This window comes from Camellia sinensis, chromosome 1 (assembly GCF_055761805.1).
Source record: "Camellia sinensis isolate YWXY chromosome 1, ASM5576180v1, whole genome shotgun sequence".
Classification (NCBI taxonomy): Eukaryota; Viridiplantae; Streptophyta; class Magnoliopsida; order Ericales; family Theaceae; genus Camellia; species Camellia sinensis.
In genome coordinates this window covers 125,531,268-125,544,805 of record NC_138961.1, presented here as the reverse complement: position 1 = coordinate 125,544,805, position 13,538 = coordinate 125,531,268, and the positions used below count along the sequence as shown (strand labels likewise).

The 13,538-nt window shown below is 33.0% G+C and overlaps 2 protein-coding genes and 1 long non-coding RNA gene across 3 annotated transcripts; 1 reads left to right on the top strand and 2 right to left on the bottom strand.

Annotated features, from left to right (window-relative positions):
- Window positions 1-1,364: 1,364 nt before the first annotated feature.
- LOC145819829 (uncharacterized) lies at window positions 1,365-1,928 on the bottom strand. Its single transcript, XM_082913691.1, has one exon. It carries the CDS (start codon window positions 1,926-1,928, stop codon window positions 1,365-1,367), a length of 564 nt encoding a protein of 187 aa, XP_082769817.1.
- Window positions 1,929-2,545: 617 nt separating this feature from the next.
- Window positions 2,546-3,574, bottom strand: LOC145819821 (uncharacterized). Its single transcript, XM_082913682.1, has one exon. The coding sequence runs from the start codon at window positions 3,572-3,574 to the stop codon at window positions 2,546-2,548; it is 1,029 nt and encodes a 342-aa protein (XP_082769808.1).
- A 1,698-nt stretch (window positions 3,575-5,272) lies between these two features.
- On the top strand, window positions 5,273-13,064 carry LOC145797209 (uncharacterized). Its single transcript, XR_014338454.1, has 2 exons — window positions 5,273-5,484; window positions 11,248-13,064. It is a non-coding gene; the product is annotated as an uncharacterized LOC145797209 (long non-coding RNA).
- Window positions 13,065-13,538: the final 474 nt, after the last annotated feature.

The window sequence follows — 13,538 nt, the reverse complement described above, 5'->3', positions numbered from 1 at the left end:
TTCCGAGCGTCAATTATGCATCAATTTTTGAATGATTATCCAAAAGCATGGACTGAAAGGGCAAGAGCTAAGACCTCAAGGATGACAATGTTGAGAAGTTTTGGGAAACTACTGTGAATGATGTATGTAATTTCGGTTTTTGTAAATGAAAGAACGGTGAAAAAGTAATTGTAAGTGAAAGAATACTAAAAGAGTATTAGATAGTACATGCTATGTCTATTGTTCTAGTAAATTTTACTGTGGTTTGGTGATTAATACATTATTATAGAAGGATATTACTTTGACTGTGAATGAATGTTGTTATGGATAGAATACAATGATACAGGTAGAGGCTTAAATTTTTTTTGACTGAATGTTGGAATGAATGTTGCTATGAATTTTGTTTTGACTGGGAATGTAAGTGGAATGAATGTTGCTATGAATGTTGATTTGACTGGGAGTGAATGTTGATGATATATGTAGTTGTGTTGTTAGATTTTTTTTGCACAAAGATTGCATGATGATCATCAGGGGAGTTTGTGTGTTGTGGTAAATTTTGGTACAAGTTGGAAATGTTTTTCTAAGGGGACTAACATATTTTCTGAAATGAAGTAAAATTTTACTCTGAAATGAAGTAAAATTTTACTTTGCATAAAAGTAAAATTTTACTTTATATTCTGATAGATGAGTAAATTGTTGCAATTTGAATCTAAAAGTAAAATTTTACTCTGCATAAAAGTAAAATTTTACTCTGAAATAAGAGTAAAATGTTACCAGAAGAATCTAAAAGTAAAATTTTACTCTGCATAAAAGTAAAATTTTACTCTGAAATAAGAATAAAATGTTACACTCTGAATCTAAGAGCAAAATGTTACAACCTGAATGAGTAAAATTTTACTTTGTACAAAAGTAAAATTTTACTCTGTATGAAAGTAAAATTTTACTCTGAAGGGCGAATAAAATTTGGACTCTAAATCTAAAAGTAAAATATTACTCTGAACTAAAGTAAAATTTTACCCTTTATAAAAGTAAAATTTTACTCTAAAATAAGGTAAAATTTTAATCTAAAAGTAACATTTTACTCTGAACATAGTAAAATTTTACTGTGAAACCACAGGCTCATCACACCCATAGACAACCATTCAACCACAAAACAAATCAGAAACTAGAACAGACAACCATTCAAGAACATAGTAAAAATGTCTTTTATTGCAATGTCTCCTCACAAATCTAGTCTAAAAGACTATACTTTTATTGCTATGGACTACTTATTGCAAAAGAACTGCATTATTTTCATGCTTCTATTACAAAATCAATAATGTCTTCCATGACAATGCCTCATTGCAAGTCTTCCTATTATGATCGTACTTCTCACATCTACCACACTATACTCGTCTTATCTTCTCACCCCTAGATGGGATCCTATTCTTCCTTGGCCTACCAGGTGGCTTCTTACAAATTGGAGGAAGGACAACAAGATCATCCATAGCTACAAGAGGTTTCTCAACAGTGGGTATTGGATAAACGGACTCAGTATAGCAATCTTTGAACTTGCTAGTGTAATAAAATGGTTCCACATGTGCATACAAATCACCTCCGCTCTTTTGGATAACGGTCACCGCGTGAGCACAAAGAAATCCATTCAATTGCCATTGGTAACATGAGCAAGTTCTAATCAAGAGGTCAACGCTAACCGATGGCCGGGATTGAACCTCAAAAACATAATCACTTGAACGACTAACCAACCAAGTTCTTCCACTTTTAAGAGTATTTACTAATGTTGCATCCATCTCCGGACAAAGAAAAATATTCCATTTCTTAGCTTGTTCTCCCCTTCTCGACATCAAATCCATGATCTTCAACCTAATTAAATCAATCATCTTTATAGTGGGCAAATGGTGAGCTTGACGAATCCATGAATTGAAAGACTCTGCCACATTCGAGTGCATTTCACTGTATTTTTGTCCTTTAAAATATGAACTAGTCTACTTGTCATAGGGCAAATTGGATAGAAACCCACAAACGATCCTTTTTCCCTCATCTTGTAATTCTTTCAAGCACTGATTAAAACATCCCACTATCGGAGCGTAAGCACACGAAGAAAACAAAAAAACTATTCTACTCCTGAAAGTATTGTTGAAACTTGGACCAGAGAACCTATCCCTCAAATTGGCCTTCGAGTGTTGGAGAAAAAAATAGTGGTAAGCAGTAGGTAAAACCTTGGGTAAAGCCTCCAAAAGTCCAGCGTTCCAATCAGATATGAAGGTAATTGGTCTTTCATCCAACAATATATTCGACAAATGCATAAAAAACCATTCTCAACTGTCTGTAGTCTCCATATCGACAATTGCCATTGCAAGAGGGAAAAAAACCTGAAAAATAACATTTTACAATTAGTAAGTATATTAAACGAAAAGGACAAATATAGTAGATTTTTACTCTGAATAACAGTAACATGTTAATCTGAGAATAAGTAACTTGTTACTTTTGAATAAATTATAGTAATATCTACCTTGATCCCCATCCTTCGCTGTAGCTGTTAACAAGGTGCCCTTATAGTTCTCCTTCAGAAAAGTTCCATCGATAAACAATAGAGGATGGCAATGCCTAAACCCTTGAATGGAAGCATAAATGCAACAAAAAACCTCTTGAACCGTCCACTTTGATGGTTATAGTCAAGACGCAAATAGCTACCAGGATTTGTGCTCATCACAATATCCATATACCATAGAATCTCATCATAAGACATAGAGAAATCTCCAAAAGTAGTAGTCCTAGCTTTCTCAACTCCCAACCAAGCATGATTGTACGTAATGGTGAGCCCGTATTGATTTGTAAATTGACGCACAACATCAATTGGACGAGTTTGGGGATTCCCGCGAACTTCATTAACAATCAAACTTGCAACCAAATTTGAACTCATCCTTGAGTTTTTAGAAGTACGAACTGCAGCTCCACAAGTATGTTCATCATGTAGAGTCCTAATGTAGAAAAAATTATTAGCACTTTCCAGAGATGCATGTACTCGCCATAAACAAGCTTTCGACTCCCGCATTGAACACACAGTAGTGACTCGACATTTCTCATTCTTCACATACACAAACTCAAATCTTATCTCAATGGCATATTTACATAATGCAGTCCAGAAATCCTTTGCACCTCCAATAAATCTTTGACCTACATGAGTAATTCCATTCACCCATCCACAAGACAACAAAGTCCTTTCTTCATGTTGACAAAGCATAGGGAGTAAATCGATTTTATCATCAGTAATGTTGGATCCAGTAGCGTCCCCTGATTCTCCAACTCCATGTTTTTCATTTGAAATGCCCATTTCAGTAATAATCACATCAACCCGGTCAACACCAAGGGGATAAACAAGCGACAACATATTCTGAAAATCCGAATCATCATCAATCATGCATTGCGAATGTCCATGCAAACAGTATGATAACAGTATGCAACCACTATTGTCAAACTTCTTCAATTTACAACTTAAGAAATCAGTTAAATCCTTCAACGTGCAGTTTGACACAACCTTGAACACAATGGTACGATCACCATGCTTGCATAACAACATAAGAGGTGGAACCATTTTACAAATCTGTAATCAATTAACAGTAAAATTTTACTGTCACTATCAAAGTAAAATTTTACTATCATTATCAAAGTAAAATTTTACTGTCACTACAATTTGTGTTTAGTTTGAATTGATAAAATTTTACTGTGATCTAGTGTAACATTGTACTATATTTTAGAGTTAATTTTACTATTTAGTTTGTCAAAGATTTACAACTCATATAGTGTGTCACCAACACAACTTGAAACATGAATCTAAAAGTAAAATTTTACTCTGATGTAAGAGTAAAATGTTACAAAAGGAATCTAAAAGTAAAATTTTATTCTGCATAAAAGTAAAATTTTACTCTGCATAAGAGTAAAATTTTACTCTGAATCTAAGAGTAAAATGTTACGCCCTGAATTTAAAAGTAAAATTTTACTCTGTATAAAAGTAAAATTTTACTCTGAAAAACGAGTAAAATGTTAGACTCTGAATATAAAAGTAAAATGTTACTCTGCACAAAAGTAAAATTTTTGTAGACAATGAACTTGTTTGGTGCAACTTTTTTGCTAGTTAAAAATTGATAACTAAAACGCATAAGCTAAAAGAACATATCCCTCCTATATTCTCAATAATCAAAATTTTACTGTCATTCTAACACCAGCGTAAAATTTTACTTTTATTGTAAACAGAGCAATAGAACCAAAGTAAAATTTTACTCTCATTCTCTAAAACGAAAGACAGAGCAATCGAACCAGAGTAAAATTTTACTCTCATTCTCTGAAACAAAAGACACAGCAATAGAACCAGAGTAAAATTTTACTCTGATTCTGTCAAACGAAATCAGATCAAACACAATAAAAAAAAAAAAAAAAAACAAAAAAAATTAATTAACAAATCAACATACCTAATTGAGAAGAAAAACCTTTACAACTCGATCAACAATCACAAATCTCAATGAAACTCTCATTTAATTGAGAGTGTTGATCATCGGCCACCAAGTGAGAGATGTTCGGCTGCGAGATCGTCTATTATTGAACAAGTGAGAGATGTTCGGCTGCGAGATCTTCAGATTTGGAGGTCGTCTTCATCGATTTTGTGAAGTATGATCGATTTGGAGATCGTCTTCATCGTCTTCATCAGCTGCGAGATCTTTAGTTCAGATTTCAAATTTTTCAAACGTATGATACTATATATAAGGGCAATATTGTGATAAAAAAAAATAGAAATTATAAAATATCCTTATTAAGGTAAGCATTTCCTACTCATGGGCTTTTTGAAAGAAAATTGATTGGGTTATCCTTTATCCTAATAAAAAGGCCCAAATGGAGGTTTCACAAAAAATCCCAAGTTTAATTGTCAAAAATTTATAATTACAAGTTTTGGGAGGGAGATTTTTGAATTTTGGAAGGATTCTAAATTAGTTGGCGACTAAAGTATTTAGGTCTCATTTGGCAATTGCTCTTTTTAACTAAAAAGTCAAAAAATTACTAAAAAAGTCAAAAAGTTAACAATTCATACAAAAAAATCAAAGATTCTATTTTCTCTCTACTTTTTACACATCTTTTCGTAAAAAGTTAAAAAGTCATCTAAAATATATTAATTTTTTTTATATCACATTTTAATTAAAAAATCAAAAAATTATTAAAAAAAGTCTATTCTTGAACGAGGGCTTAGTCGGAAAAAAATTACACAACTATATCTTATTAGCTACTAAAACATTGGGTTGCTAGGGTTTCAAAAGCATCACCGTTTTAATACAATCTTTACCTCTACTGCCCTCTCACGCCTCTCTCATAGTGGCTCTCTCTCTCTCTCTCTCTCTCATGCCTTTGCCCTCCTCCTTACACGCTATCTCTCTCGCTTTGTCTCCATAGCCGTCGGGTACAGGAGCATCACCGCCATCGCACCAACGTCGATCCACCATTGGAGCATTACCCTAGGTATCTCTCTCTCTCTCTCTCTATCTCTCTCTGTTTTCTTCCAGTCGCATACCTTCACACAAACCCAGCCCCAAATTGACCCATCTACCGCCATTGAGTTTAATCCAGATTCCTCCTTCACCATGAACAACCACCATCAGCCCCGTTTTCCCTTTTATCCCTGCTTCTCTCTCTCTCACTCTATATATATATATATATATATAAATAATTTTTATATGAATTTGGCTACGGTGAGAGTATGCGGATGACCTGTTCGTGAAATTCCAAAATGGGGTTTGAATTAGAGAAATCATGATAGTCTGTTGGACTAGTTTCTAAACTAGTCCGTAGAGGACTAGTTTATCGGCATCCTTTGTTGTTGGTGGCACTGATTTGGCCTTCTCAGCAAGAGCACTATGCATATCGCAATATAAGTCAAAACTTATTAAAAAATTCAAACAAAATAGACGGCATAGGAATTACATAAGTGAAAACTAACAAACCAAAAAAATTTCTGTTAATTTTCTGTTGAGTGTGAGTACTTGATTTCCAGTGTAATCAAATTAATAGTAACATGAAAAGAGAGAATCTCTCCCTCCTTTGTTGAGTTTGAGCAATATTTTGACCTCCAAAGGATGATTACAGAAACACGCTGCTAATTTACTAGTGTAAGTTTTATTTGCTAGCCAGTTTACAGCCATATTAACCACTGCAACATATGAATGGTTCAGCCATATTGATTTCTCCCACAGCATGATCACATCTCTCAATGAATAGGCTTATGATTTTCCAATATTTTAGGCATAATACTAAATAGCACCCAATAAGATATGATTTCACAATCACCTTTTTTAAGAGAGATCTTTATGAACTCATACAAACTCACCGACGTACATCAAAATTACTCTTTTGTTCAGTAAAGAGAAGAGTCCATCAATCACTTGTTTTAAAACTAGTTTCATGCACACCAGGGCATTTTTTGTAATTAAAAAAAAAGCAAATCACAGCTAATATGGATATACTAAGTCTTATAGTAGTCATCATTAAACATATTTGTCGCTGACTCATCTATAAAATAGTAAAAGTGAAGTTTTCTAAATGCAGCTTCCTTTCTTATCTCCAAAGTTGCCAAACGATTCTCACAACTTGTTAAGAAGTCTTACTACTCTCATGGGATTCAACATTTTTTAGTATTAGCAGCCACTCAATAACAGAATCTTCTCCTAGGAATGTTGGATAAAGAACTTATATAAGCTTTAAATCAGTCCGTTACAGCTATCAAACATAGTGGTACATTAAGTATGATCCTCCATCACATTTTGCCAGCCATAACATTACTCATAGGGTTCAAATTAAGTGTAGCTACCAAATATTTTTTAGTATCAGCAGCCACTCAATAACAGAACCTTCTCCTAGGAATGTTGGATAAAGAGCTTATATAAGCTTTAAATCACTCAGTTATAGCTATGAAACATAGTGGTACATCAAGTATGATCCTCCACCACATTTTGCCAGCCACAACATTACTCACAGGGTTTCAAATTCCCCAATTAAGCAGAAACTTAGGCCTTGTTTGGTTTGTGTTTCTCAAAAAATTTTGGGAAAAATTCTCTACAAATAAGTTTTTAAAAGTAATCAAACCAAACAAATTTTTCCAAATTTTTTTTCCAAAACTTGTTTGGTTTGTGTTTTTTCCAAACAAATCTCTCTCTCATACACATCAAATCAATCACTTTTTCCAAAACTCTCTCTCAAAATAATTTTTCAAAACATCTTTTAAAAAAAAACCAAACCAAACAAATTTTCGTACTTTTTATCTCAAAACATGTTTCTCAAATACAAACCAAACAAGGCCTTAATTTTTGACACCTTAATATCACAACAACATAGTATTGGTAACCTTTGGCCGTGGCTTGGGTTCTAAATTCTCTTTGATGCAGTAAGAAATTTGTTTAGGTACCTTCACTCTAGTCCAGGATTTGGGTTGAAGAATTGAGGCTGAAGGGGATATGGATTGAATTCTTAACAGTACATTTTTAGTCCCATTTTGAAACTTTTAAGTAATGGATTTTGAAGAAATGAGTGGCAGATGTGAACACATAATAGATGCTATTAGAAAATTCTGTTTTTCCTACTGTGCTTGTGTACGAAAGCATGCCTTCTGCATCAACAATCTCTATCATAAACATTACTCATTAAAAAAAAAAATAAAAAAAAATCGTGGTTTTGACTAATAATACATCGAAGACTCTCTTTCTCTTCCTTCATTATTAGCCCTGTCCTTTGCCACTCTAGTTTTTGTAGCTGCCCTTTTCTAACTGCTTTTATTTTTTTGTTTTTTTTTTGGGTTTGGTTTCACGTCCTAACTGCTTCTAGTTTTTAGAAAACTTACAAACTCAGTTTGTCAGTTCCTTCTAAGGTAATGAGAATTGAAAACATCCTTCAGTTTTGCTTCATAGCATTTTATGTGTTTTAATTACCTTTCCGTTTTTTAGTTTTATATCATTTTAGAATGTGCATTGTTGGGAAGGACTGACTTGTTAAATCTCTTTCTTAACTCGTTTTTGTTTGAGAACTATTATATATCACTAGATAATTTCAGCATTTTTTTTTTCCTTCTACGTAGATTATGCAACAAATGTTATATGTACATGCAGGACATTAATATTCTTATTTCCTTTTTTGTTTTGTTCATATATCCCAACTGTTTCTAGTTTATAATAACTTCAAAGCTGATTTTATAAACTTCCTATTAATGTAGCAATTAGTGAATGAAATATAAGATAATTTTTTAGACAAATTATATAATAGTCTTTGAGTTTGTTTCTTGTGTTTAGATAAATTGTACATATAGTCTATAGTTTTTTTTTTTTTTTTAGTCTTTGTAATTTTAATTATATCAAATATTTGATTCAAATACAACCATAATATATTTCACAAATTTCTATGAAATGAAAATTTCAGCATCAGATTTTTCTCATCTCTAAGAAAAGGATTATATCCAAGCTTTTCTCAAGACAATTCAGCACCCAATGAAATTCCGAACCAACTTATTCAAAAAATAATAAGGTTGATTGAAGAAGCCATTGATTGGTCAATTAAGTGATTCTTTTCCTCTGTTCTATTATTAAGGTTGATTGAAGAAGTCATTTTTTTTTTCTTGAAATTATAGCTATCTTGTTTGCCAATCTGGATTGTAAAGCAGGTTTTAGTCTCTTTTCTTACATTTGGAGATGGGATGCTTTTGGGATTTTCTTTATGTTATGTTTGGATCATGGATTTGGCTAGGGAAAGGGAAAGGGAAAGGGAGAGGTAAAGGGAAATTGCTGGAAGTCATCATACATCCATTTCAAAATCTGTTTGAAAAGCATAAATCTATTTCAAATTATATAATTTTGCTATTGAATTTTTTTGTTTGAAAGTATGTGTTAATGTTGGTCATACATTAATGAATCATTTGGCAGTCACTTAGTGAAATTATAAGAATATAATATGGACTCCAGAGTATTTAGTAAGCTTTAACATGATTGTAAGATGGATTCATTTCTGTGGGGTGTGCTCAAGTTGATTCTTTGCATGAAGTTTGAGTGGTGCGGTTGTCCAACAGTGAAGTCATGTGTTATGGATTTCAGAACCTGCTGTTGAAGTGCAGAGACTGTTCATTCATTGCTCAAGGAGTGAAGTGATGGCCATGGTGGTCTATCTTGGTAGGGTAAGTTACGAAAGTGTGAAACTGCATCATTTCCAGATCTGATTGCTTCATTTCTCTCTCCAGAGATGCAAAACAGTTACAGAACTTATCTAGAGAGTGAGCTAGTCATTGCTTGAAGTTCAATTGGAGATCTAAGGGTCTTAGAGAATGAATTGATGAACTGCAAGACGGGTCTTAGAGAGTGAACTACGCATTTCGACGTAACGGGAAGAAACTATTGCCGACTAAATATTTTAGTCACAAAAAACACGGCATCCTTTGGTGACTAAAATGTTCGGTGGTAAAAAATAATGCAATGAAAATGAAGAGGCTTTTGGCGACTAAAGTTTGTAGTCAGTAAAAGTAACGACGATTGAACTATTTGGTCGCTAAATGTATGTATTCTATTGGCGACTAAAACTTTAGTCTCTAATTGTTGAATTTTAGTTTTATGTTAGACCATTTTAGTTTTATGTTAGAACTTTCGGCAACTAATAATTTAGTCGTTGAAAGATCACCTTTGCCGACTAACCAAAGTTTAGTAACCAAACGTTCAGTGTCGGCAACCAATAATTTAGTCGCCAAAACGTCACCTTTCCCGACTAACCAAAGTTTAGAAGCCAAACATTCACTTTCGGCGACTAATGGTTTAGTCACCAAAAGATATCCTTTGCCGACTAACCAAAGTTTAGAAGCCAAACATTTCACTTTCGGCTACCAAAAATAGTTGAGTTGTCAATACTATCGCCGACAGGGTATAGGCGACGTCCTTGGCGACAAAAGAATTTAGTCGCTAATTAGTTTCAGCGGCCAAAATGAGACTTTTGGTGACCAATATTTTGATCACCAAAACTGTCATTTCCTGTAGTGTAGGATTTAATTATAATACAAAATAAAATACAGAAAAATTATTCTTTATTAGACCATTTTGTAAAATTTTATGAAATTAAAGACTAAAATGCAATTGACCTAAGGCTTAGAGTTTCTAGTGTGATTACCAAAAATTGGGATCTCTACAAAATTCCTTTTCTTCAAGCTATGTATCTTTATACACTTACAATATAAGAGGGAGTTGCTTTTATCTATAGTAGAATGGCTCTCTTTTTTCTTGCCATTCCTGCCCTTGTAATTTTGTGTTGTGTTTTTTGTTTTTCACTTTTGCTGTGGGACAATTCTGTAATCTCACTGCTACTCTGTTTTTATGAGGTGAGCCAGCCACGTCTCCTACTTATGTACTCTCCATCTATTTTCTTTGCTTTTCTACTTTCTCACCATTTTGTCTCCTCCCTCAACTTACATCCTCTGCGCCTCTCTCTCTCTTTTAACGCTGATCGGCTCTCTCTCAACCGTTAACGACGATCACCACATTCACGATGCCGGCAACAACTACAAGCGTATCTCAATCACTGCGGAGGCTTATCTCCATCTACGACCAGAGAACTTCCGACTCCAATTTAGGTAAACAGCTTCTTTTCTCTGCTCTTGATTATTGTAATTGATGAAGAACTTTTTGCACAATCGCAACTCCTCGTTCAGAGTTCTCTATATCTCTTCTCTCCTCTATGCAACTTGGCAAACCCCTTTCTCTCTCCTCTCTTCATCTTCCACCCTCAACTCTGCCCTTCTCCTATTTACATAACCCTAGACCAAAACCCCCTTCTATGAACCCCAATTTACCCATTCTGATTCTTATCTCCTTTACGAACCCCCCTTTACCCATCTCTTGACTTCCTTTTTTTGCAAAACCCTCTTCTTAAACCCTTTTCCCCTTTTGCATGTTTGCTTGATTTGGTAGTTTTAGTTCCATTTACATGTTGACTATGTATATTTGAAATTTTGGCTTGCTTTGTCTCTTGAGATTTGTGCTCATCTGTTTAAGTGGTTTTTTGCAAGTTAGCAAACTCTGCTTTTTTTCTTTTCCTTTTTTTGCGAGTTTTTTTATTTTGTTTGGCATATCTTTGCATAGACAAACTTGTTTAAGGTGATCGTCATACGAGTATATGATTAATTTCATTTAATTTGTTTTTAACTTTTTGTTGTTAATCTATTCAATGAGAATTTGATTTGTTTGTCCTTCATATTTTATTTTAAAGGTGGTAAGGCATCACTAATGAATTAGTGTACTTAAAGCATGCGGCTTGGGCACTTCCATTGGCGTCCACCTTCTATCCTGTTGAAGATTTTTAAAGGTATATTTGCATATGTATGTAATGCATCTCCAGAGGCAACGTATGTGTATCGGACATGGACATGCGTCGGACACACGGTGGACAAGTATTCGACACTCTACCGAAGGTGTCCCTTTTTGTTTTTGAATTTTTCCAGTCGGACATGCTTGGGGCACTCTCTTGGACATGTTATGGATAGAGAGGGATAGAAACCCTAATCTGTTAAAGTTAGAGAGAGAGAGAGAGAGAGAGAGAGAGAGAGAGAGAGAGAGAGAGAGAGAGGGAAAGAAAGGGTGAAGAAGAACCTGTTGAAATGAAGCCCTAGATTAGGTATGTTCTTAGTTTCTTCAAATCTCTTCTTCGATCTTCTTCTTTTCTTCATTTTTCTTGTTCTTTCTTCGGTTCTTCTGTTCTTCTGTTCGTCTATGTTCATCTCTCTCTCTCTCTCTCTCTCGCTAGTGTTCTGACTCTCTCTCCTAGCGTTTGACTCACTCGATATCTCTGTTCTATTCTATTAATTTTTTTTTCCTATGGTAAATTACAAATATACACCCTGAGATTTGCTTAAAGTAAAGATTATAAATACCCCATTGTTAGAATTTTTTATTTTACAGAATCAATTAAAAAAAAATTCATAATTGCTCTCCTATACAATAATAAATTACCTAAATTGTTAATTGAAACATATTTCTAATATCATTAAAAACTGTTAATTGATTTCATGATTTATTAATAAAATGGACAATTTGTTATGCAATTAGAAACCTCAGGGGGTGAAATGTAATTTCTAAAAACACATGGGATGATTTGTATTTTAATCAAATGTTAGGAGGTGTATTTGTAATTTACTCTTTCTTCTAATAATATATATAAATATATATTATATACTAATATATGTACATATATATTTATATACTAATATACTAATATATATATATTTGAAATTTTTTTTCCCCCTCTTTCCCTTTTTCTATTTTTTAGGTATTATTATTTGCTTAAATAAATTATTTTTATTATAGGAATATTTTAATTTGTGAATGATATTTTATTTTAAAATAAATAAATAATATTTATATTTTTTAATTTTACATATAATAAATAAATAAAATTATATATATTGAGAGTGTCTCCAGTGTATCATGTCCTTTGATGTTTGAAAATTTGCGTATCTGCGTGTTCGTGTTGTATTCCGTGTTCATGTTCGTGGTCTATATGTTTGTATATAGATATGTAGAGATATGTTTCCTGTTTCCTAAAAAAAAAAAAAAAAAAAAAGAAAAAAAAAAGAAAAGGAAAATGAAAGAAAAAAGAAGAAGATGAAGAAGATTGATTGCTGCACTTTATTCTTGCTCATTGAAATCAATAATATATGTATTTACACTAGCTTGCATGTTCATGTTTGCATTTATATCTGTTTACTTTCATATTTTATTTGTTGTACTAACAGATGATGTGGCATTATTTGTATGGTGTTGGGTATTTGTAACTTGTATAATAAATATGGTCAATAATAATATCATAACACTAGTTGGTATACTACTATATTAGTGTGTACACTAATTGGTGCATGTAGCACCACCGTATAATTATTATTGTTATTTGGGGAAAAGGAAGGGTTAGGTTTGTAAAGCCATCAAGAGTGTTAAGACTTTGCTCTATTGTTTAGTCCTTGAAAGCCTCTTTTTGATTTTGAATCGTTTTAAATACTTATTTATTTATGGATGTTAGTTAGATTTGATTAATCTTCTTGTTTGGTGCTATGCTGCTTTACCATTTAGATTTGCTTCAAGAATTTATCTTTGAATAAAGGTATTAAGTTACTATTTCAAATTGCTATCTGGTTTTGCTTGTATATTGTGTGGAGCTTGTCCTTGTTTCTTATTGTTAGCACTGAAGATTGTGATTAAGAAGGTTCCTTGCATGAGATGGTTGAATGGTGAGCATTGTTTGGGCTGGTATTGTGGCTTTTCCTTTGAAAAGCTCTTAAGTTTTGTGATTTGGATCTGTTAGAGTTTTTTGTTCATGCTTTGCAATTCCTTTCCATTAATCTTCTCTTTTATAGTTGTTTTGTATTTAGTTTTACCATCTGTTTGTTAATTTTAGTTTGTGTTCTTTGTTTGTTTGTTTGTTTGTTTTTTTTTTTTTTTTCATTTTTCATTTGGGGATGCAATATTATGTTGTTTGGTTTGTACAAATTTTTAGACTCATCTTTGGTT

Excerpts from the sequence above, each read along its gene's own strand:
- LOC145819829 (XM_082913691.1), bottom strand. The coding sequence starts at position 1,928 with ATGCACTCGAATGTGGCAGAGTCTTTCAATTCATGGATTCGTCAAGCT.
- LOC145819821 (XM_082913682.1), bottom strand. The coding sequence starts at position 3,574 with ATGGTTCCACCTCTTATGTTGTTATGCAAGCATGGTGATCGTACCATT.